Here is a 22,005-nt window from a genome sequence, read left to right on the forward strand (position 1 = left end):
TAAAGACAAAGGCTACGTACTTTCAATGAAATTGTTTACGGAGAATAATACTATTAAAAAATGACCTTAATTTTTTCAATAATTGGTCCTTTGGAATTAGGAAGTTGTCAGGCTTTTTGATACCTAAAATAAATAATATGTTAAATGATGTACTAAATAATAGATTTCATGTATTGATGCTAAAAGTGAAAAAAAAAAGTTACAGGTTCTTTATAACACCAGGGTTCTGGTGAGTTGATAAGGGATGCAATGAGTCAGTGGCTTCATGGCTTTTATGGGGACGTTAATCTTAATGCAGAATTGCTTGTAATTTCCAATGGATTGATGTTTGCATGCGACAAGGGTTACAGGGAGGATGGTGTGTATTTCAAACTCAAACATTACCTTAACTAGTGTATGATAAAACATTATGACTTTATGAGTTGGTGATCATGCAAGTCTGTTTATCATACACTTTTTTTTTAATTAAACTATAAGTTAATTAAAATGATTTGCCAAACGCAGCATTAACTATTATGTTAGATTTGGTTTCTTTTGAGTATACGACACTTTAATTTGTGGTAGGATTAAAAGTTACCCCAAAAGTTATCATATATTTTTTCAGCCTACACATCAAGTTTTTAACTTGTAAACTACAACAGTATTGTTTAAAAAAGATTCAATCTTGTTAATCAAACCAATGATATTGTGAGCTGTTTTTTTTAAAGCATGAAAGCTTAAATAAGTTTCACGTGGTTAAAAAAACTTGAACAAAAACATAATTTATATACGAACCATAATTTAAGAAAAAGACCGAGTCCATTCGTGGTAAATCCTTATATACCAGCTTCTTCGCCAGTAGCTAACGCGTTTAAACATTTAAAAAAGTTCAACACTAGTATGAATGAATTAAAAATAAGACATGCTGCAAAACTAGGTCTTTTTTCAAAGAGGACCTAATGTCTATATAGAGTATCCAATTCCAATAGAATTAGAAAACAAGCCTTCTAGCTCTTCATTCTTATCGTGCCTATAGATTTGAAAAGAAATGGATAGCATAGCAAGAAAATGGAGAGATCTTAGTGGCCAAAGTAACTGGCAAGGTCTGCTAGATTCTCTAGACATAGACCTTCGCCGTTACATACTACACTATGGACAACTTGCTCAGGCAACATACGATGCCTTCAACTCGGAGAATGGGAATTGTCGATATCCTATGAGTGATTTCTTTTCCAAAGTTGGTTTGGAAAATGGGAATCCTTTCAAGTATGTTGTGACCAAGTTCCTATATGCAACTTCCCAAACCAGTGCCCCTAGAGCGTGTATCTTGAACTTGTTTTCGAAGAAAGAATGGAACACGCGAACAAATTGGATAGGGTATGTTGCTGTTGCCACTGATGAAGGGAAAGAAGCATTGGGGAGGAGGGACATAGTGGTTACTTGGAGAGGAACAATTCAGGCCTCTGAATGGGTTGATAATTTAAATTTCGATTTGGATCCTGCGCCAGAAATGTTTGCTGTTGATTCTCCTTTCCAAGTACACGATGGCTTTTACTCCATGTACACCTCAAATAACCCGGAGGATGTACAATTCGGTCTTACCAGTGTTAGAAACCAGGTAGCAATATTTTTGCTTTTTAATCAGCAAAATAAAATATATTGTATTAATATTAGGTATAGGGTACCTAAAACCCATCTACATGCATAAAAGGTTAGTCACTATTTACTCCAATCATCCTAGATATAAATAGACACCAACCCAAGTTTGTAAATACACTTTACAGATCAGATCCAACATTAGGTAAGTCAATCTTTTAAAATATCTTCGTTTCATGGATTAAAAGTTATATATAGGAACAACATGGGCCATAACTTAACCCATCTGTTATATATGAGCAAGACTGTTCCAGAACCAATGTAAAATAGTGTTTTTTTTGGTAGCGTACATGTATACACGTACTACAAAACTTATTTTAATTGGACCATATGTATTGTATTTTATAAAAATGTTACATAATTATGTATTGAGAATGGATGAAACGATAAGTGAGACTTGATACATATTTTAAGAAAAAAAAATTCAACTTTAAATTAGAGAGCTGTGTTAAGTTTTTTTTTTTTTTTAACTTTCTAAAACTTCAATATACATAACCTTTTTTGTTTTGCAAAAATTAATAGCAACTATTTTTGTTGTTGTCGGTGGGCTTTAAGCTTAGCCTTCAGTTCAGTTGATTTGTTCTCGGGGTCTGCCAGCTTGTTTGAATTTTCTTCTGAAGTATTGACAATGTTTTAGAAGTATTTGTACTATGACAACTATGTAGGTACAAGAAGAGGTTAAAAGACTTGTGGAGGAATATAAGAACGAAGAAATAAGCATAACTGTGACTGGGCACAGCTTAGGTGCTGCACTAGCAACTTTAAGTGCACTGGACATAGTTGCCCAAAAGTGGAACATATCAAAAGACCAACAACCTTCGAAAGCGTGTCCAGTGACAGCATTTTTATTCGCTAGTCCTCGTGTTGGAAACTCTCACTTTGGGAAGATCTTCAACGAATACAAAGATAAGAACTTGCGAGCATTGCGTATTCGTAATAAAAAAGATAATGTCCCAAAAGTTCCGTTTAGACTCTTTCCTTGGGGCTTCACGCATGTGGGGGAAGAGTTAGTGATCGACACTAGAAAATCAGAGTTCTTGAAGAGTGATGCTAGTTCGCATAGTTTGGAGGTGTACCTGCACGGAATTGCTGGAACAAAAGAGAAAAAATCAGATGGTACTTGGCCAATTATGGATCAAATTCATGATGATGTTCAGGCCATACATGTTGAAACAGGTCTAGCTCAGGCGGCCTGAATTATTATAAATCCTTAATTTATAATTGTCTTTGATTTCTATAGATTAAAAAAAATTAATTTTATAAACAGTTTAATTAGGATATTAATGTTTTGTTCTGTTGTGTGTGTTAATGCCCTCTTTGCTAGTTGTTTATGTTTCTGTAAGGGGCGACGTAATGTGAAATAAAGTTTCAATGTAATGAGTATTGCTTGTATATTATATAGTTTTTCCGTTTTATTTTTTTCATTTTAGATCATTGTCCAAAAACCTGTATGCTCTATTTGTATCAAAATATTTAAGGAATATTCATTTGTCCTCTTGATCTCGTCAGAATTTCCAAATTGATCATCACTGTTTAAATTAAAACCGAGATATAAGATGAATTACATTAAGAGATAATGAAAGATGAAAAAAGTCATAAATTTGATCTCATTTGTTAAAAAAATTAATATTTATCAATAAAAAATTATTTTATTTAGAAGGAATATAAATAAGACAGTCATTTAATTATCATTCTTGAATTCATGAAAATCTCATTTAACATAATTAAACATTATAAGTATTTAATATAACATATATGCAATATTTCCCGTTTCCTAAAGAGACCCAAATTTTCCTATCTACAGCACCCATTAACTAATAGTTAGTAGTATCCTTGAAGGAATGATCCTTGCTAGGTCCTAGATAGGATCTTATAGTACCTATCCTATACCTACCTTTAAAAAATAATTTGTACTTGGTCTCTTACCCAAAGGGTAGCAACTTTAATTTTTATCCCATATATTATTGGTTACCTATATACTGAGGCATGCACCCGCAACCCATACTTTAGTTATGTATAAAGTTAATAAATAAGCTAATTAATTAATCAAAATAATTACTTCAAGTAAATTATAAAAATATTTTTAAATTTAAAAAAATATAACATTAAAAGTATTCACAGATAATATTAAAAATAAATAAACATAATATTAATTCGTTCAAGCTCTAGTCATAAACACACATTACAAAAATAATCATTTAACATAACAATTTTTAAAATTAATGTTCTAATTTATAACAAAAAAAATTAATTAAGCTTCAACATCATATATAATTATTTTTCACAAAAAATTATAGATATAATATATATTATTTACTTAAATGACTTATAATATATATATATATATATATATATATATATATATGTATGGTATGTGTTAACTCTTTGACAAGTGTATCAATTCATCAAAATAATAATAAACGATAAGACCGAGTGTCGAGTTCATATGAACTTTGATTGGAATTAAAGTTTATATATATATATATATATATCAAATTTTAAGCAACAGAAGGATTACAAGCAGTTATATTTCATAGTTAGAAGACAAAATTGTAAAATTCAATGATAACAAAGGATATAATTAAAAAGAGAGCAATATCCAAGAGACAAGAAAAACAAACACTTTGGATTTGAAAAATGACACTTGGTGTAGATTTTGTAGACGTTTCGGGTGTTTGACCTACCAAAAGTACTTTTAATGCAATGTTAAGATTTTTTTTCACCATTTAAAGTTATTTCAACTATTGCAGTCACCAATTAAACTACTTTAAACAAGATCTCTCATGTGAAAGAGCCTAAATCACTTGATTTCACTCCTAATCCCTAATAAAACTAAACCAACTAACTTTCTTTAAGAATAAAGATGCATAAATAAAGCTAATTAACACTAGATATGGGTTACTTAGAAGTTCCTTCAAGTTCTTAGAGTAAAAACATTTTCAATGGTTACAACCCTGTAACATACATGTATATGAGTGATCAAATCATAAACAAAGCAATAAACATAAAAAAAGAAGCAATAATACTGAAATAACATTAAATAGATAGTAAAAATCATTACATCACAAAGTTTTTGTATCCAAGTCTCCAACAATGGGTAAGTTAGCCTCTCATGGTCACGAGAGACTCAAAACAAGAAGATGAAAGAAAGAAAATGGAGAAAATGGAAGATGAAGAGCTGCTAAAGTGGATTTTTTTTTCTTCAGAAACGTGTCCTAGACGAACTCTCCCCAATGAAATAATGCACCCCTTATAAAACCTCTCAAAACGTTGCATTGCCATGCTTTTCAAAAAATCATTATGCACTAATCTTACATGTGTGAGCTAAGCGCACATGCATAGTACAACTGACTTAAGTGATTGTGTGTTGAGTCTGCATATGCGTGCTTAGCACACATGTACGTACAGTTGGCTTGAGAAAACCACCAGACACTTGACACGTGTTTCTCCACCTTGGCCTCTCACATTGGCGCACTAAGTATAGTGCTTCAATTCTTCACACATCTTCCAGTCCTTGGTTTATGTACTAAAATTCTACAAAATAAAACAAAATACTATAAATTCACTAACTTTAGCATTCTTAAACTAAAAATGAAAAAGAACCTAAACTCCTATCTTTTTAGGTCAAAAGGAGCATTAAAAGAAAAAAAATTAGATAATTGTTATGTAATTTAAGTGTAACAAACTAAGTATGCAAAACAATTATCAATACATATATGTGTGTGAGAGACATGTGCAGGATAGGATGTGTCTTATAGTATCTGTACCTGCATAAATTCGCAGGTAAATGCTTGTTTCCATACCTAGCTCCCATATACGGATCATTGCCCTCTTTGTTTGCAGATATCTTTGCAGGTATCAGTAAAATCTGGGTAACTTTGACATTCCTAAAATTTACCCCATGTTTGATAGAAAAAAAAATGAGGGAGAAAAAAAATTGAAATTTAAATTGGAGAAAAAGTAAAAGGAAAAAAAATTAAAATTTTTATTCCTTGAAGTCAACTTTTTTTAAAATTTTCCTTCTATTTTTTCTTCAACCAAATAAAAAAATATCGTCATACATATTTTCTTTCCTCTCAAATTTCTTTTCTTTCGATTTCATTTCTTCAAAATGGACCTCACTTAACACGGGAGAGTATTGCGGTCCACATACAGAAGAAAATAGTAGACGTCCCATGAGGGGTGTAATTATAATACGAGGTTTCTCACATACGGTTCCTCAGTGAAATATAATATCAAATGTTGTCCTTAGTAAAGAAAAAGAACTTAATTTAATATTATTCACGCTTGCTACTTGCATAAAACTTGTGCCATTTATGCTATTTGTAAGAGTTTGGCAAAATCACTTTCCCATGCTTTGCTTGGATCTACACAAGATTATGTATCCAATAATACTCTTAATCGGCCACAAGATATGTGAAGACGATTAGCAATTTGATTAGCGTGGTTAATAGAAAAAATGAAGTGGTTGCAACTTCAAGGATCGTTTTTTCTTTCTAAATCAATGACGTCGTTCTCGGCAGCCATGCGTACGTCAATTCTCTGTATTATTTATGAATAAGAATATAAAAATCCATGAATCGACAAAGGAATATGCGAGAATTTCCTTCAACATGATGCAAGTCTTTCTTCCTATTCCCACCTGCTAAATAATAGTCTTACTCAAACAATTTAAGGAACTAAAATTATAGTAATAGTTTACTCAAATAAAAAAGCGGAAAATGTTTTGTTCTCTTTGACTCTTGTCTCTGTTTTTATGGGGCTCGGCAACCTTTTCTGACTAGGATATTGGTATACAATTTCTTACCTGCCATAATAAGACGCTTGACGTTCTAGATGTCATTAATAAAGACAAAGGCTACTTTCTTTGACATTGTTTACACAGAAAACTAATACTCGTAAAAAATGACTTCGTTTCTATGGGAGAGGATTATAAGAACATAATCAAATAATTACAAAAATAAACATAATATTTAACATTGTCAATATATTCAATCGTTATTTTGCTAATAGAATTTTTTGTATTAAATTTTAACTTATATTTTTCAAGACATTCGTTAACTCTTTTACGTTTTTGTAGTACTTTCTTAATCACCCTTCTAAATATAATTCTCAAGGCTGGGAAAATATTTTAGACAAACAAGTGAGGGTGTTAGCTAGGTGATCACTCATGTGGTGTAAACAACAAAATTTAGGTAAGTGTATTAAGCTTCTCTATTATATTAGGATTGACTAAAAACATGATAGTCATCGACCAAATGTTTAAAAATAAATAAAATAATTGAAAAATCTGGAAACAAATGTAAACATGTAGGGTTTTGTATTTTTCTTTTATATATTATGAAAGAACATAACTGAATTTGGAGGGAAAAACAGTTCTGGAAAATTTTCCTTATTGATAAAAAAAAATCACCAAAACATCATTACAAGAGTTGTTATAAACACAAGCAAAGCTATGGTTTAGAAGATAACTAACTAACTAAGAATGTAAGTCAATAACTAACTAACATAATTAGTTATTAACTAAAAGACTAAAAAGAAAATAAAGGAAATACAAATGGTAGAGAAATTATCTAATCCTAATATCCCTTCTCAAGGTGGACAATGTTTGTTCTTTCATGAAAAAAGGGATTCTTTGCAAGCTGAATTGCAGATTCATTATCAGAAAAAGTGCAAAAATGAACAGGACTAGAGAGATGAAGATCATCACAAAGATACTTTAGCCATTATAATTCACGGGTAAGAGAAGCAAGAACTCTATACTCAACTTCAGTAAAGCTCCTGGAAACTGTTGATTGCTTCTTAGCCTTCCAAGAAATCAAGGAATTACAAAAAAAAAAAAAAAAAAAAAACACAATAGCCAGTGACTGACTTGCGACTGGACATGTAGCCCAATCAAAATCAGAGAAAGCTTGGATCTTCATGTCATTATCAACAGGATAGAAAAGACTTAAGCCTAGAGCACCCTTCAAATATCTCAGAATTCTTAAGGTATCCTATAAGTGAGGAGTTCTAGGCTTGGAAACGAACTGACTGACTTGTTGCACAACAAAAGCAATGTTTGGTCGGGTATTGGTTAAGTAAAGAAGTCTTCCAATAAGTCTCCTGAAAGAAGTGACATCCTCTAGAAGATCTCCCTCATCAGAGTTCAATCTAACAGAAGCATTGGCAGGAGAATTGGCTGATTTGCAATCAGTAAGACCAAATTCATAAAGTATTTCTAAGCAATACTTTCTCTTATTCAAAATCAAGTCAGTCTTAGATCGTGCAACCTCAAAGCCCAAGAAAAACTTTAAATCACCCAAATATTTGATGTGAAACTGATCATGAAGCTGCTATTTGACTACTTTGATTTCAACTAGACTATTTCCAGTAAGGACAACATCATCAACATAAACTAATAATGTTGTAAAGGAAGAAAGAGTTTGTTTGACAAACAAGGAATAATCTGAAATGCTTTGAACATAGCCAAGTTGAAGAAGGGTAGAAGTCAACTTTTGATTCCATTGCCTACTAGCTTGTTTGAGGCCATACAGAGATTTATGCAACTTACATACAAGACTAAGATCATAAATGGGCATACCAGGGGAGGTTTCATGTAAACCTTCTCATGAAGGTCTCCATGTAAAAAGACATTATCCACATCAAGTTGTTGAAGAAACCAATTATTTGCAACAGCAATAGATAAGAGAAATCGTACAATGGTCAATTTGGCAATTGGGGAAAAAGTTTCAAAGAAATCAACCCTTTCTGTTTGAGTGAAACCTTGAGCTACCAACCTAGCTTTATATCTTTCCAAGGTACCATTTGCTTTGTGCTTAACTTTGTAAACCCATCTACAACCCGCAAGAGGTTTTCCTGAAGGAAGTTTAACCAAAGACCAAGTGTTGTTAGCCTGAAGAGCCTGCAGTTTTGCCATCATAGCTTCTTTCCAGCAGTCAAGTTTGTTGGCCTCTTTGAAGGAATAAGGCTCAGGATGAGCAAATATAGACATGCAAAAAGAAGTATGATTAGTAGAACATTTAGAATAAGAAAGAACATATTGCAAAGGATAAGGAGTTGTAGAATGAGTAGAAGCAAAATGAGAAGAAATATTGCCATAGTGGTAATCAGAAAAATAACTAGGAGGTTTCTTGAGTCTAGTAGAAAATCTTACAGGACTTACAGTGATTGGAAGTGTACCATTGTGAGAAAAAAATTCAGTAGAAGAAATGGACAAAGGGTCTATTACATGATTCTAATCAGATAAATGTTGATGAGAATCTTGAGTTTGAGTAGAAATATCAACATCAACAAGGGAATCAAAATTAGACAAATCAGTAGAAATACCATCGGAAGTTCCATGATCAGTGTTGTCAACAACAAAAGGAAAAACTTTCTCATAGAAAATCACATTTCTTGAAACAAGAAAGGAATGAGAATAAAGATTAAAGAGAAGATAACCTTTTGTACCAGTTTTGTAACCAATGAAAATGCACTTGGAAGCTCTTTTATCAAACTTAGTTCTGCCTGAATCCAAAGTGTGAGCAAAAGCCGAGCAACCAAAAGTTCTGAGGTTTGAGAAATCAGGTTTAGAACCAAAAATAAGTTCAAAACGAGTTTTATTATGAGGTAAAAAAAAGGATGGTAACCATTTGATAATATAGACGGCATGTCTAATAGCATAAGACCAAAAATGAATAGGGAGTTTAAATTGAAATAACAAAGCACGACCAACATTTAAAAGATGTTGGTGTTTTCTCTCAGCAATACCATTATGTTGAGGAGTCTCAGGGCAAGAGGTCTCATGAAAGATGCCATGTGAGTTGAGAAAATCTATTAAACAGATTTCCCTATCATTATCTGATCTGAATTTCTTCAATTTAACTGAAAACTAATTTTGAATGAAAAGTATAAAATTTGGAAGAACAGCTTTAACCACGACTTTAGTCTTTAATAAGTAGATCCAAGTGAATCTATTGAAGTCATCAACAACAGTTAAAAAATATCTATGACCTTCAAAAGAAGGAATAAAATAGGGACCCCAAATATCAACCTGAATTAAGTCAAAAAACTTTGAACTAACAGTAGTACTAAGTGAAAAGGGCAACTTCTTTTGTTTAGCATAATGGCAAATGTCACAAGACTGAATAGAATCAAATGAAATTTCATTGTATTGAGAACATAGCTCTTGCAAAACTTTATTTGAGGTATGGCCTAGCCTAGAATGCCATAACATGGTACTATCAGTAGCATTTACAATAGAATCTGGAGTAGAATTTTTGTCCAAAACAATACAAGAATCTGTAGAAAAAGAAAAAGACTTCAAATCACTGGAATCCTATAGATGAAAAAGACCATGGTGTTGCATAGCTACTCCAATCATCTTGAAGTTGGAGGTCTGCACAATGAGACAAAAGGATTTACAAAAAAGAACTAAGCAATCAATGGTATGAAGCAGTTTAGAAATGGAAACTACGTGAACAAAAAAATTAGGAACATACAGAACATTCTTCAAAAGCAAATCACCTAAGTGAATATCACCAACAAAGAAAGCAGTAACAAAACTATTGTTAGGAAGTCTAACGTGAATAGGTTTGATTTTCTTAAGAAAGGAAAAAGAAGATTTATTAGGACATATGTGATCTGTGGCACCACTGTCAAGAATCCAGAGAGAAGGGTCAATACCTGACTGATTAACCATAGAATGTTGAATGTGATTAATAAAAGTAGAAGAATCCTTGGTTTGTTGAAGAAGAGCTATGATGGCATTGTATTGGTCTTTGGACAAACGAAACTGATCTTAGGTTGAACTATCCTCCAAAGCAACAATTTGTGAAGTTATATCAAAATCTACTTCAGCCATGCTAGCAGAAGACTTGAAATTTGAAGAGCCTCCTTTACCATGATTCCTATATCCAACAAGAAATCCATGCTTGAAAAAGCATGTTTCAATAGTATGGTTGGTTTTTCCACAATGAGTACAAAGCTTATTGCCTTTAGGTCCTTTACCAGAATTACTAGGAACCTTGTGATTATTGGAAAAACTTTTATTAGAGAAGGTGACATTGTATTGTCATTGACTGAGGAAAAAGCAACAGTATTCGTAGGTGATTGTGAAGTAAAATCACCAATAAACTCTCTTTCATGCTGATGTATAAGAGAAAAAGTTTTAACCAAGGAAGGCATAGGTTCCATAACCAGGACTTTGAGATTTGACAGATGCATACAAATCATTAAGGCCACGCAAAAAATGGATCACACAGTCATCTTCACGTTCTTTCTTAAGTTTGGAAATGAGCCCACAGGAACAAGGACTAGAACATGTACACAACAAAAAACATCTATACATTTCTAGTTCTTTGCATAGAATCTTTAGACGAGTATAGTATTCAGAAATGCTTGAGCTACCTTGCTTACAATTTTGGATTTGATCTTGAAGATCATCAATGCGAAACTTATCAGAATGTGAAAATCGATCTTTGAGATCTTTCCAGATTTAAAAAGCTGAATCCATTCACATCACCGATTGTTTGATAACAGGACTCATGGAACGAGTGAGCCATGACATCACCATGCAATTGCAACGCCGCCAAGCTTCATGCATTGGATCTGTTGGTGGAGGACAAGGAAGTGTGCCAAAAAGAAAATGGTCTTTGTTCTTGGATTCAAGCGCCACAACCATATCACATTCCCATTGATGAAAATTGCTTTCTGTCAATGGTGGCGAAACAAGAACAACGACAGTATTTTCTCCAGGATGAAGAAAATATGGATTGGCAGGATTGACAATGTGATCAGAAGTTGAATGTTGATTGTTAATAGTCATGATCGATCAAGAAAAGCAAGAAGAATCGAAAACGAAATTGAATTTCAGATGAACAAACACAGAAGGATGATGAACGAAGAAGGCTTCATGTGAAGGGATGATACCTTGAAAGAACATGAACTGAATTTGGAGGGGAAAATAGTTTCTGGAAAATTCTCCTTATGCATTGATAAAAAAAAAAATCACCAAAAAATGATTACAAGAGTTGCTATAAAGACAAGCAAAGCTACGGTTCGAAAGATAACTAACTAACTAACTAAGAAGGTAAATCAATAACTGACTAACAAAATTAGTTATTAACTAAAGGACTAAAAAGAAAATAAAGGAAATACAAATGGTAGAGAAATCATCTAATCCCAATATATTATAAGTCTAAAGTATTCATTAATTTTTGTCCTTGATTAATTTATGCCAAATAATACACTACTATAATGAGGTCTATCCGACTCTGCTTTTCTCCTTCATTAGACTTTAGTCTAAAATCTTACTCAAATGCTTGAAACTCAATTCTACTCATATCAACATAATGTAATTGAAATGTAGGATTTTGTTATTAATTATCCATTTTTATTTAATTTTATTCCTATTTGACCTTTTTTTTATATAAAAAACGTGTTAATTTGTGCTAAGGTTGCGTGTTTTTAATAATATTCATTTTTCCCATAAAGAAATATGTTGATTTTAAACGGAGAATTTAATTAAAATGCATTATTAAGACTATTTTTTTTAAGTCGGCAAAGAAGAAACTTTTATATAAAATATAGGCATAGGAAGTGCCCTAAAATTATTAAGACTATATTTGCATTTTGAGTGTTTCAGTGTTTTGTGTGTACACACATAAATTATAATCACGTAAAGTGTCCTAAATGAATCTGCATACTTTATTTTTATTACTGGCAAAACATATTTATTGGATTCTTAATAATGCACAAGGAGTGTCAAAATGTAGTTTAGTTAAGCCCCTGTGAGACAATGGGGGTCCTATAGCACGTAGTAGAGATATATTTCCTCTCTCTCTCTCTCTCTCTCTCTCTCTCTCTCTCTATATATATATATATATATATATATATATATATATCATTTATCATGGAAATAAAAATAGCTATTTATAAACCATGTTGTGAAACTTAGAAATATTTTGTCAAAAAGTGAAGCAGTTATCACATGTCAAAGCAAGAATAACAATTGTTGATTCCAATTGCTTGTTTCTTATATATACTGTTGGACTTTTAAATTTTCATACAAAAGAAAACACTTTGCTGGATGCTTTTGTTTTTGTTTTTGGATCGAGTGCTGCCCTTGTAATTGGACGAACATAATGAACTGGTAGCTGGTGGGCTATATCATAGACGAAGCAGGAAAGGGGTTGCTACTCTCACATCCTATTTGCTATTTGCATCCCCACTTTTTAAAATTTCTATGGAAAAACATACCTTCCGTTATTTTTTATTTTTTTATTAATTTAAATTTTTAATATTCATATTTAATAAAATAAATTTAAACTAAAAATTTAAATCAAGCTACTAAAAAAATTCAAAATAGAATATTATTAAAACAATATGTACTATAGAAATAATATTCTGTTTAATAATGTACAAATGATAGTATGTTTTTGTTGAAAACATGTAAGAACTCCCATTGGATATGCTCTTAGAGGTTAATGTCAAGAAAATAATTAAATGATATCAGATGATCGTGGTGATAAAAATTTAGCCAGCCTTAAGGAGTTGTTCTTTGCTTCTCACTAGAAATCTTATGTTAAACAATACAACAGAAATATGAGTTTCTCTTTGTTTAACTTTTTTTTCTTCCATTGGAGTAGATGACATGGAGTTGTTTAAAACATTTAAACCATAAATAATATATTTTTCAAATATTATAAGACCAGTAAAATTAAGTTAAGCACATACTTTAATAGTCTTACTATTGGAGTGATTTTTTGTAAATTATTTAAATATATGTAAAATTATAAAACTCATAAAATTAAAATAAACAGTCCATCTATATAACTATACATGCTCTTAGATTGATTCTTTGCAATTTGTTGTTTTTAAAGTGATTCGTTTTCGTCAATTGAAATTGTTCCTTGAAGATATTATCATTTTTTATCTGTTACTAGGACATTTGAAGAGAAAAAACTATTTTATTTATTTATGTATCATTTTAAAATTTTATGACGTCTTAATTTTATATTCTTAAAAAAATAATAGATAGCAAATAAAAGACATATAAATAAATATAAAAAAAAATAATTACTGTTTATTTTTTTATGCGGAATTACTGTTTGAATTATGTATTATAAGTCTATAACCCTAGACAATAATAAATAGTAAATAATTTAAAAGCTACTCTTACGTACGTTGACATATAGTGACAAAGTACTTGTAGACAAATTAATTAATTAATTAATTAATTCTTGGTTTAAACTCCAGGCCCAAGTTCGTAATTAAGAGATGGTTCCCTAGTAATGTCATTGAATTACCATTAAATTTGCATGATCAGACCGGTCTACAGGAACCTACGACCTGACCTACATAAAGTCTGGCCTAAACTGATCTATCTAATTAAAATGGTAAGCTCAGACTTTTTTAAAAGCCTATTAAATTAAATAGATCAGATTTAGACTTATTAAAAAGCCTTATAATATATATATATATATATTATTTTTTGGGTACCAATATATAATATTATTTTTTGGATACAATTAATTTTTTTTTTGAAACTATCAGACTTTAATTACACATTACTACTTCATAACTTTTATTCCTATAATCAAAGACTTTAATTACAATTTAGGAGTGAGTCATGTGTCATTTTATATTCCTCATATTTATTGTGAAGAAGACTTTTAAAAAGGCTATCAGACCAGGTCAGACTTTTAAAAAGGTCAAGCCGAACCAAAATAAAAGTCTTTGATAGGCTATAGGTCAGGTTCAGGCCTCAAAGATTCATCGTAGGCTAGGCTCAGGCCTTTCAAAGTCTGACCTGGCCCTGACCTATTCACACCCCTAACTTAGAGTAGACAGAATAGCAAACAAGGATCAAAGTACTTGGGTATGAAGAGAGAAAGAGGTTGTTCATGCAGTCACGAAGATATGTTACTCTTAGAATGTAAGACTTAAATTATTTTCAACATTTACCTTGGTTGGAGGAGGAGGCAGAAAGAGTGAGTAATCTCTATCTGCTTTGTTACAAACCACAGTCACGGAGCCCTCGACTTCAATTCAGACACTCATTCTGAGACAAATCTAGTACTATACTACTTACCTCACACCCAACCACTTCTCGTGTTCAATTCCCCACTCCAGCTGTTTTCTTTCTGTATTTTAATGTTATGCTATGGAAGTTTTCAACCATATGAAATAATAAAGGGTGAAATGTATTTTGGCCTGAACACCATCTGAAAGAGGAAAGGAGCCTATTTTAATTTTATATGAATTTAGACAAAATAAAACAAAAAAAGGACCAATTTTGCCCAACCCAATGGGGGCAACAAGCCAGGCCGAATAAAACACAACCGATAAGAATTTTGGGTAGGGACAGGAAGAATTAGGAGTAAATTTAATATAAATTTTTTATCTGAGGCAAAAGTTCCTCAAAGTAACATCAACACAAACTCAAATTTATTCCCCTAAAACATGTTAATAAGGAAAGTGGCAAACATGTTTATCAAAATCATAATCAAATTTTATTAGTTCTAAACTCAAGTTTTGTGATTCCAGTCATGGAACCTAACAAGCTCCAAGCCAACTTATTTTTAATGCTTGGCCTGTTAGGTTAGACGATCTATTTTGACAAATCTCATATTAATCCTTACCCTTTGTGCTTGTTTGGAATCTCATCAACAATGCTTATTAAAAATTCACATAAAATTTTATCAAAATACATGAAAGTTATTCTAAGTAACTTCACTTTAACTACGTCCATTTTCCCATAACATAAAACCAAACACCCCATACATTTTAAAAGGGCGGAATTGCACTTTTTGTCTTTCATCTTTTATATTTTTACAAATTTTATTACTAAATTATGAAATTTGCATATTTTGTCACCTAACTTTTAAAATTTCACCCATTTTGTTATCAATTTTTTTTTACACATTTTGTCATCCAACATGTAAAATTTTGTGCATTTTATCATTTAATTTTTAAAACAAAATTGTTTAACAATAATATAGGAGCAAAATTTTGAAAATTGAGTAACAAAATGTGCAAAATTTGAAAATTAAGTAACAAAATATGCAAATTTGTGGCAAAATTGACCAAAATGTGAGAGATGAATTCAAAAAATTGTAATTAAGCCTTTTAAAAATGGTAACTTTGGTCCTTGTATTTCTAAAATATAATAAATTGCATTCTTGATCCTATATTTTATTTTGATTTTATCAAAGACTAAATCTACCACATTTTAAAAAAATCAAAAACCAAAATCATTATTTTTAAAATATAGAGTAAAATTAATTTTAATTAAGTCTTTGAGAAATCTACACCACATTTTATCTCATAATAAAAATACCAACTATAATGACCTGTATAATGGGCTGAAGTAACCAATTTTGGCAATCCTATTATCACCCGTAACCTTTGAGTGAAGGAATTGACACCAAAAGTCTTTCTCCGATGATCATTTGTCAAATTCAAGTATGTGTCAACTAATCGTCTTAAAAGAATTGAATAAGGGACTAGGTGAAAATGATTTTACATTAGATCTCTAAAAAATGATTGAAATTAATTATGATAAATGATCATACGCGCAATATTTCAATTAATCTTAAGTGGGAAAACATTCAAAGAAGAAAATGGTTGTTTTGATGATAATTAATGATGCATAGATAATGAAATCATGAGTTTGGAATATTACTTTCTAGCTTGGGTCACATTCTTGACAAGTCCATATAATTCAGAAGATGACCCATTTTTGCTTGGCAATGATACAATTTTTCCATCTTATTGAAGTATTAGACAAAAATAAAAGCAAATTTGGAACTGTGGAGCTGTCTAGTAAGATTATTACATACCTCATAGACATAGTCACCACCATTTTGCTTTCGTTAGCAACTGCAAGTGAATGCTGAATATGACCTTCACGTACCAATACCTCATGCAATTAATTCTATTTCCCGATCCTAACGTGAATGTGAGGGCATGGCCCCTACCCGCTCTTCTTGCTAGGCAAAACGGTAACAACCCTAACCTCAAATCACAATCACTACCCATATTGCTAACTATTTGAAGAGCTTTTGATCGGAGCAAACCCTCATGCGAAGTTATGAACTATATACATTTAAATTTCCTTGATAACGAGACTATGTGATTATATGGTTGGACTCATGCATGACATTCATTGAAAGACAGATCATGCACCAACTGTGTACTCTTGTGGGCATTGCCCATGTATACAAAAAAGTGAGATACAAATTTGTTTTTTTCTTAAAATATTTTAGTGTTGCAATATGAAAAACAAAAGGAAAGAATACATGCTTGTATAACTTATTAAATGTATATGTACTTATAAATTCCTAAACAAAAATAAACAATTTTTTGGTAAAGAGATTTGTGTTATTTTTTTCCTCTTTAAACATATAACACTATTGTGCGTAACTAATTATATATAATGACTATTTTACGTAAAAGAGTATGTGTGCCTTACATTAACTCTTGCTTCGTTGGCCACGCTAGCTATCTACAAATGTATAGCCATACAGAAGTTGTCTTTCATGAATCTCTTTATAAAATTCACAAATGGACTTCATCGATCAGGACCACTTTCTGGTTACTCACTAATAGCCCCACCTCCATGACACATTCCTTTCATGCTAGCTTTTTCTACCCTCTCCATATTCATCGCGTTAATCTGTTCTTTTTATTCTTCTCATTTACGTATTAGATTCATCCTTTTTCTTGTTTTGCCGTTATAGTACAAACAATAGAAGTAAAAGTTAAAGAGTAGTTTAATTTTTATACGGGTTACACGTTGATCAATATTTAGAAATTATCATGAGCATAATTTTTAAAGTAATTATTATATATAAAACTCAAATCTATAATTGGAAGAATTATAAAAAATATATATAAGTATATTCTAATAATTAATTAATTTGAAGTTAAATATGGTTGCATCACACAGTCCTCTAATATATATATATATATATATATATATATATATATATATATATATATATATATATATATATATATATATATATATAAAGCTGGCAAAACAAGAAGACAAATGATGTTGATATATGTATCATAGAGTTGATCCATTATCGGTGACTATTCAGCTATACGTGCATGCAGTGAGAATGATGTAACACATCCCAGTGTAATTCCAAAGCAATGCTTCACATGATAAATTCATACACAACTTCTCACCTAATATTATTGGTGGTTGAAAAGAACCAATTTTTTTTTTGAAAGGTGAAAAGAACCAAAATTACCATAGGTAGACTCTAATAAGGTGCTTGTAGCCTATATGTCAAGTGCATTGTTTTGGAAATATGACGAAATTTTCCAACTAGACATTGCTTCCGGAATTGGCAAGTCTATATATGCCAAAAAGGCTAAAGTATGAAAACAACTCTCTTCGTTTTTTGTTTTCTTTTCTCTATTCAGATGGTAAAATATTGCTCATAACCATTAGGCCCCTTACCAACAATAGTTTTTTTTTTTTTTCCAAAAAATAAAAACTAGTTTCATCCCGAAATTTGATTTTATTCACACGATTTCGAAAATTCAATATCAATTCCCTGAAATATTAACTTTAGTTCTTGAAAATGATTCACTTATTTCACGGTAATCCCCTAAATTTTAAAATCCAACACCAAATTCAATTCTCTTAAAATAATGATGCGCGCTATATATCCAAGTTAGAGCATGTTTGAACAAGAAGATTATAATTTGATTAATTAATGGAAAAACCAGAATTGTACTATTTAAGCATGTTTGTAATTTATATTGTAATGTTTATGATCTATAATAATTGTAACAACAATATCTGTTTTTCGTCTCCATATTTTCAGATTATTTACCTTTTAACTAACATTATAAATTACAAGGCTATAATATATATATATATATATATATATATATAATATTTTCATATTTTATAATGTTCACCTAACCTATCAGAACATAAAACTTATTGCTTATATAATTAAAAATAATAATTAATAATCAAGTATATATACAAATGATTATGAAAACCTTTTTTCCCAAATTAATCCACGCACACTTTTTTTTAGATTAAGTTGGCCCAAAAATGTTACTACTAATTAAATTGCTCATGCAATAACAATTAAGATGGCCACATGACTTTTATCAAAACGAAGATGACATATAAGCTGGTATTATTATTGAAACGTGAAATAATTAATGAATGTATTCTTAAGCCACGAACAGAACCAATCTGTATATATTATGGTTTGATATAAATCTAAAGAATGTTTCAAGTTAATTAGGATTATAATGAAATGACCTGTTAAGATAACGAGAGAAGTTAGAAAATCTTTAAATTTATATTTAAGAGAAAAAGAAAAGAAAGAGAAATTTCAAAGATTTCATTCCTTAATGATAATATTTTATTATTTTTTTAATTAAATAAAACAAAATGTATTGTGTTACTTATTTTTCTCAAACAAAAAGGGTTTGCACATTGGTGTAAGATTTCAATTCACAGGTGAGAGAATGATCTATTTAATAAATAATTCGTGTTTGATTATCTTCATATATAAAATTTTCTTGGATTAGTGATAATTATATATTGTAAACAAGATTAGTCATTGATCTAGTTAATTGATGGACACTCGTAATCACGGGCTAGTACAAAAAAATAGGTATTTTGCCATTTTTTAATGTAAAAGTTATTAAGGCTATGATGAGTAAAACCAGTTAAAAAGTTAGTTGGAAATTGAAAAGTTATTAAATTATAAATGATAAATAGTCATTTTTGTTCCTAAATGTGCAATTCATTGACTAATGTGTTCCTAAAAGATGAAAATACAAAATTTAATCCCTGAAAGTGTAAAAAGTGCGACAAATATATCTGACCGTTAACTTGTGTCCGTCACTGTTAACAAAATAATTTATGTGACACAGAGGAACAAATTTGTCACTAAAATGATTGTCAATGTGACCATATTTAATTATCAACATAAGAGCACATTTGTCATATAATATTTTTTTGACTTTTTGTCTTTCCAGTTGTCTGCTCACAAATGCGTGCGTCCATGAAAGATAAAAATAAAAAATTTAGTTCCCAAAAGTGTAAAAGGTACAACAAATATATCCAAACATTAATAGTAGATTATGACTAATTATTATAATTTGAAAAAAAATATAATGATTGTGACAAATTTTTGTTAACAAACTCGTAAATTAAAATGAGTTTAAAACAAAAATGAATACTCGTTTTATAAACTATAAATAATTTTTTTACATTCTCATGCTTGATGAAAGATTCAAGTAAAAATAATGCTTATTGTAAAACATTATAGTTAAATTAGATCCATGAATAATTTTTAGGAAAATTTGCAATTGCAATGACACTTTTAATTTGTAAAAAATACTCACTTCCTTTGGAATGATTTTTTTTTAAAGTTATGATTTTTTAAATGATTAGTCAATAAAAAATAATTGTGTATGATTTAAAAAAAATAATTTAAAAATTAACAAACTTTTATTATTATAATTTGTAATTTGATGTCATTGCCTATACTAATAGACATTCATATTTTTATTATAAAAAATTTATAAAAAAAATTAAATAAATAGTATTTGATTAAACAGAAACAATGATTTTCTTATTGTTTTACAGGAAATTATTTTTTTCCGTGTTGATAGCATTTATTCAAGAATTAACATCCAAAGGATTTTTTTTTATAGTTGAAGAAAAGTAAGAAGAATTCGCCAGAATAATAAAAATTCACTTCCATTGATAATATTTTATGTATGTCTCAACCGTTGATTAAGCTTAAAAATTATATAATGAAAATAGACATTTATCCGTGTAATATAATTCTCCCTAAATTTTGTTGCAATCATTATAAATTTTTCAAAATTATAATAATTAGTCATAATCTATTATTAACGTTCGGATATATTTGTCGCACTTTTTACATTTTCGGGGACTAAATTTTGTATTTTCATTTTTTAGGGACACATTTATTAGTGAATTACACATTCAGGGACAAAAATGACTATTTATCCAATTATAAATGTTTGGTAAATCAAGTTGTTGAAATAGTTAAAAAGTATAAAATGATAGAAATATAAAAAAAAATCATTATTTATTTAATAAGAGTAATTAAGATATGGGATAAATGTACTGAGGATAAAAATAAAAAAATATATAAAAAATTAGAAGTTAAAAACTAATGTTTTAAAAAAATTTCTTGAAAGCTATGTTTGACAAGATATTTCAATAAACTTCTAGATTTCTTTACTAGCTAGAAAGATTATTTAATTGTTAGGTAAACAAGTTTTTTAAAATAATTTTTAGCTTTTTTAAAGCACTATTTGAAGTAATTTTTATAAAAAATTATCTTTCAACTTATTATATTTTCTTCCATTTCTATGCTCAATATATTTATCTAATTTCCTGATTATTCCTTTTTAAATAGGTCATAATTTTATAATTTATCTATCATTTTACACTTTTCAGTTACTTCAATAACCGATTTTATTAAACATAACATAAGTAGCATTTGAAAAATGCTAGAAACTATTAAAAAATTATTTACTAAATAGTTAAACAAGTTTTTCAGTTAATAAGAAACACTAGAAGCTAGTTGAAATGGTTTGTCGAGCATAACTTACTTTGATTATTTGATAAACAAATTTTTTTTATATTTTATTCCCTTTCTTATTCTTAAATATTTATTAAATATATTTATTATCCATTTTTAAAATAAATCAGGTTTATTATTTTTTGTTTTTTCAATTATTTCTCCTACATGTTTTTTATATGACACTATTTATTTTGACAATTATACTATTTATACTATTTAATTTATTATATTAACATTATACTTCACGAATTTATAATAATAAATATTAGATTTATTTTATTTTTGAATTTTTGAATAATTTTATATTAGGTGATTTATTTTAATAGTTACACTAATCAACATCATAAAAGTACATTGTATACTTAAGTGTGTGTTTTTTTTTACTTTATTTTAAATTTGATTATTTTTTTAAGACATAGTATACTATTAATAGTAGAATACATAATATGAAAATATATAATAATTGAAACTAAAGTAAGATGAGAAAAATTTATCTATAAATAACTAATTACAAGAGTTTAAAATTAATTAAAAACTAAAATTATGACACTTCAGAATTTATTTTTATCCATAGAATAAAAATAAAATTTATATAAAAATATCATATAAATATGTCAATTTATATTTTTTAAGTAGTTCAACAAATAATTTTACAAACACTTATGATTTAATAAATTATGTTAAAAGCTTTTAACTATCAATTAGTTTTTAGTTTACTTAGTTTAACTGAACATAACATAAATTAAAAATATTTTATAGTTATTAAAATAATTAA

General features: G+C 29.4%; 2 protein-coding genes across 2 annotated transcripts; one reads left to right on the forward strand and one right to left on the reverse strand.

Moving 5' to 3' along the window:
* Positions 1 to 879: 879 nt before the first annotated feature.
* Positions 880 to 3,129, forward strand: LOC114419613 (phospholipase A1-IIgamma-like). Its single transcript, XM_028385334.1, has 2 exons — positions 880 to 1,597; positions 2,301 to 3,129. Exons 1-2 carry the CDS (start codon positions 1,028 to 1,030, stop codon positions 2,829 to 2,831), a joined length of 1,101 nt encoding a protein of 366 aa, XP_028241135.1. The 5' UTR covers positions 880 to 1,027; the 3' UTR covers positions 2,832 to 3,129.
* Positions 3,130 to 11,131: 8,002 nt separating this feature from the next.
* LOC114420678 lies at positions 11,132 to 11,443 on the reverse strand. The gene has a single exon (XM_028386510.1). The coding sequence runs from the start codon at positions 11,441 to 11,443 to the stop codon at positions 11,132 to 11,134; it is 312 nt and encodes a 103-aa protein (XP_028242311.1).
* Between the last annotated feature and the right edge of the window lie 10,562 nt (positions 11,444 to 22,005).

This window comes from Glycine soja, chromosome 7 (assembly GCF_004193775.1).
Source record: "Glycine soja cultivar W05 chromosome 7, ASM419377v2, whole genome shotgun sequence".
Lineage (NCBI taxonomy): Eukaryota > Viridiplantae > Streptophyta > Magnoliopsida > Fabales > Fabaceae > Glycine > Glycine soja.

Excerpts from the sequence above, each read along its gene's own strand:
- LOC114419613 (XM_028385334.1), top strand. The coding sequence starts at position 1,028 with ATGGATAGCATAGCAAGAAAATGGAGAGATCTTAGTGGCCAAAGTAAC. Across the intron at positions 1,598-2,300 it reads TTACCAGTGTTAGAAACCAG|GTACAAGAAGAGGTTAAAAG; the intron begins GTAGCAATATTT and ends ACAACTATGTAG.
- LOC114420678 (XM_028386510.1), bottom strand. The coding sequence starts at position 11,443 with ATGACTATTAACAATCAACATTCAACTTCTGATCACATTGTCAATCCT.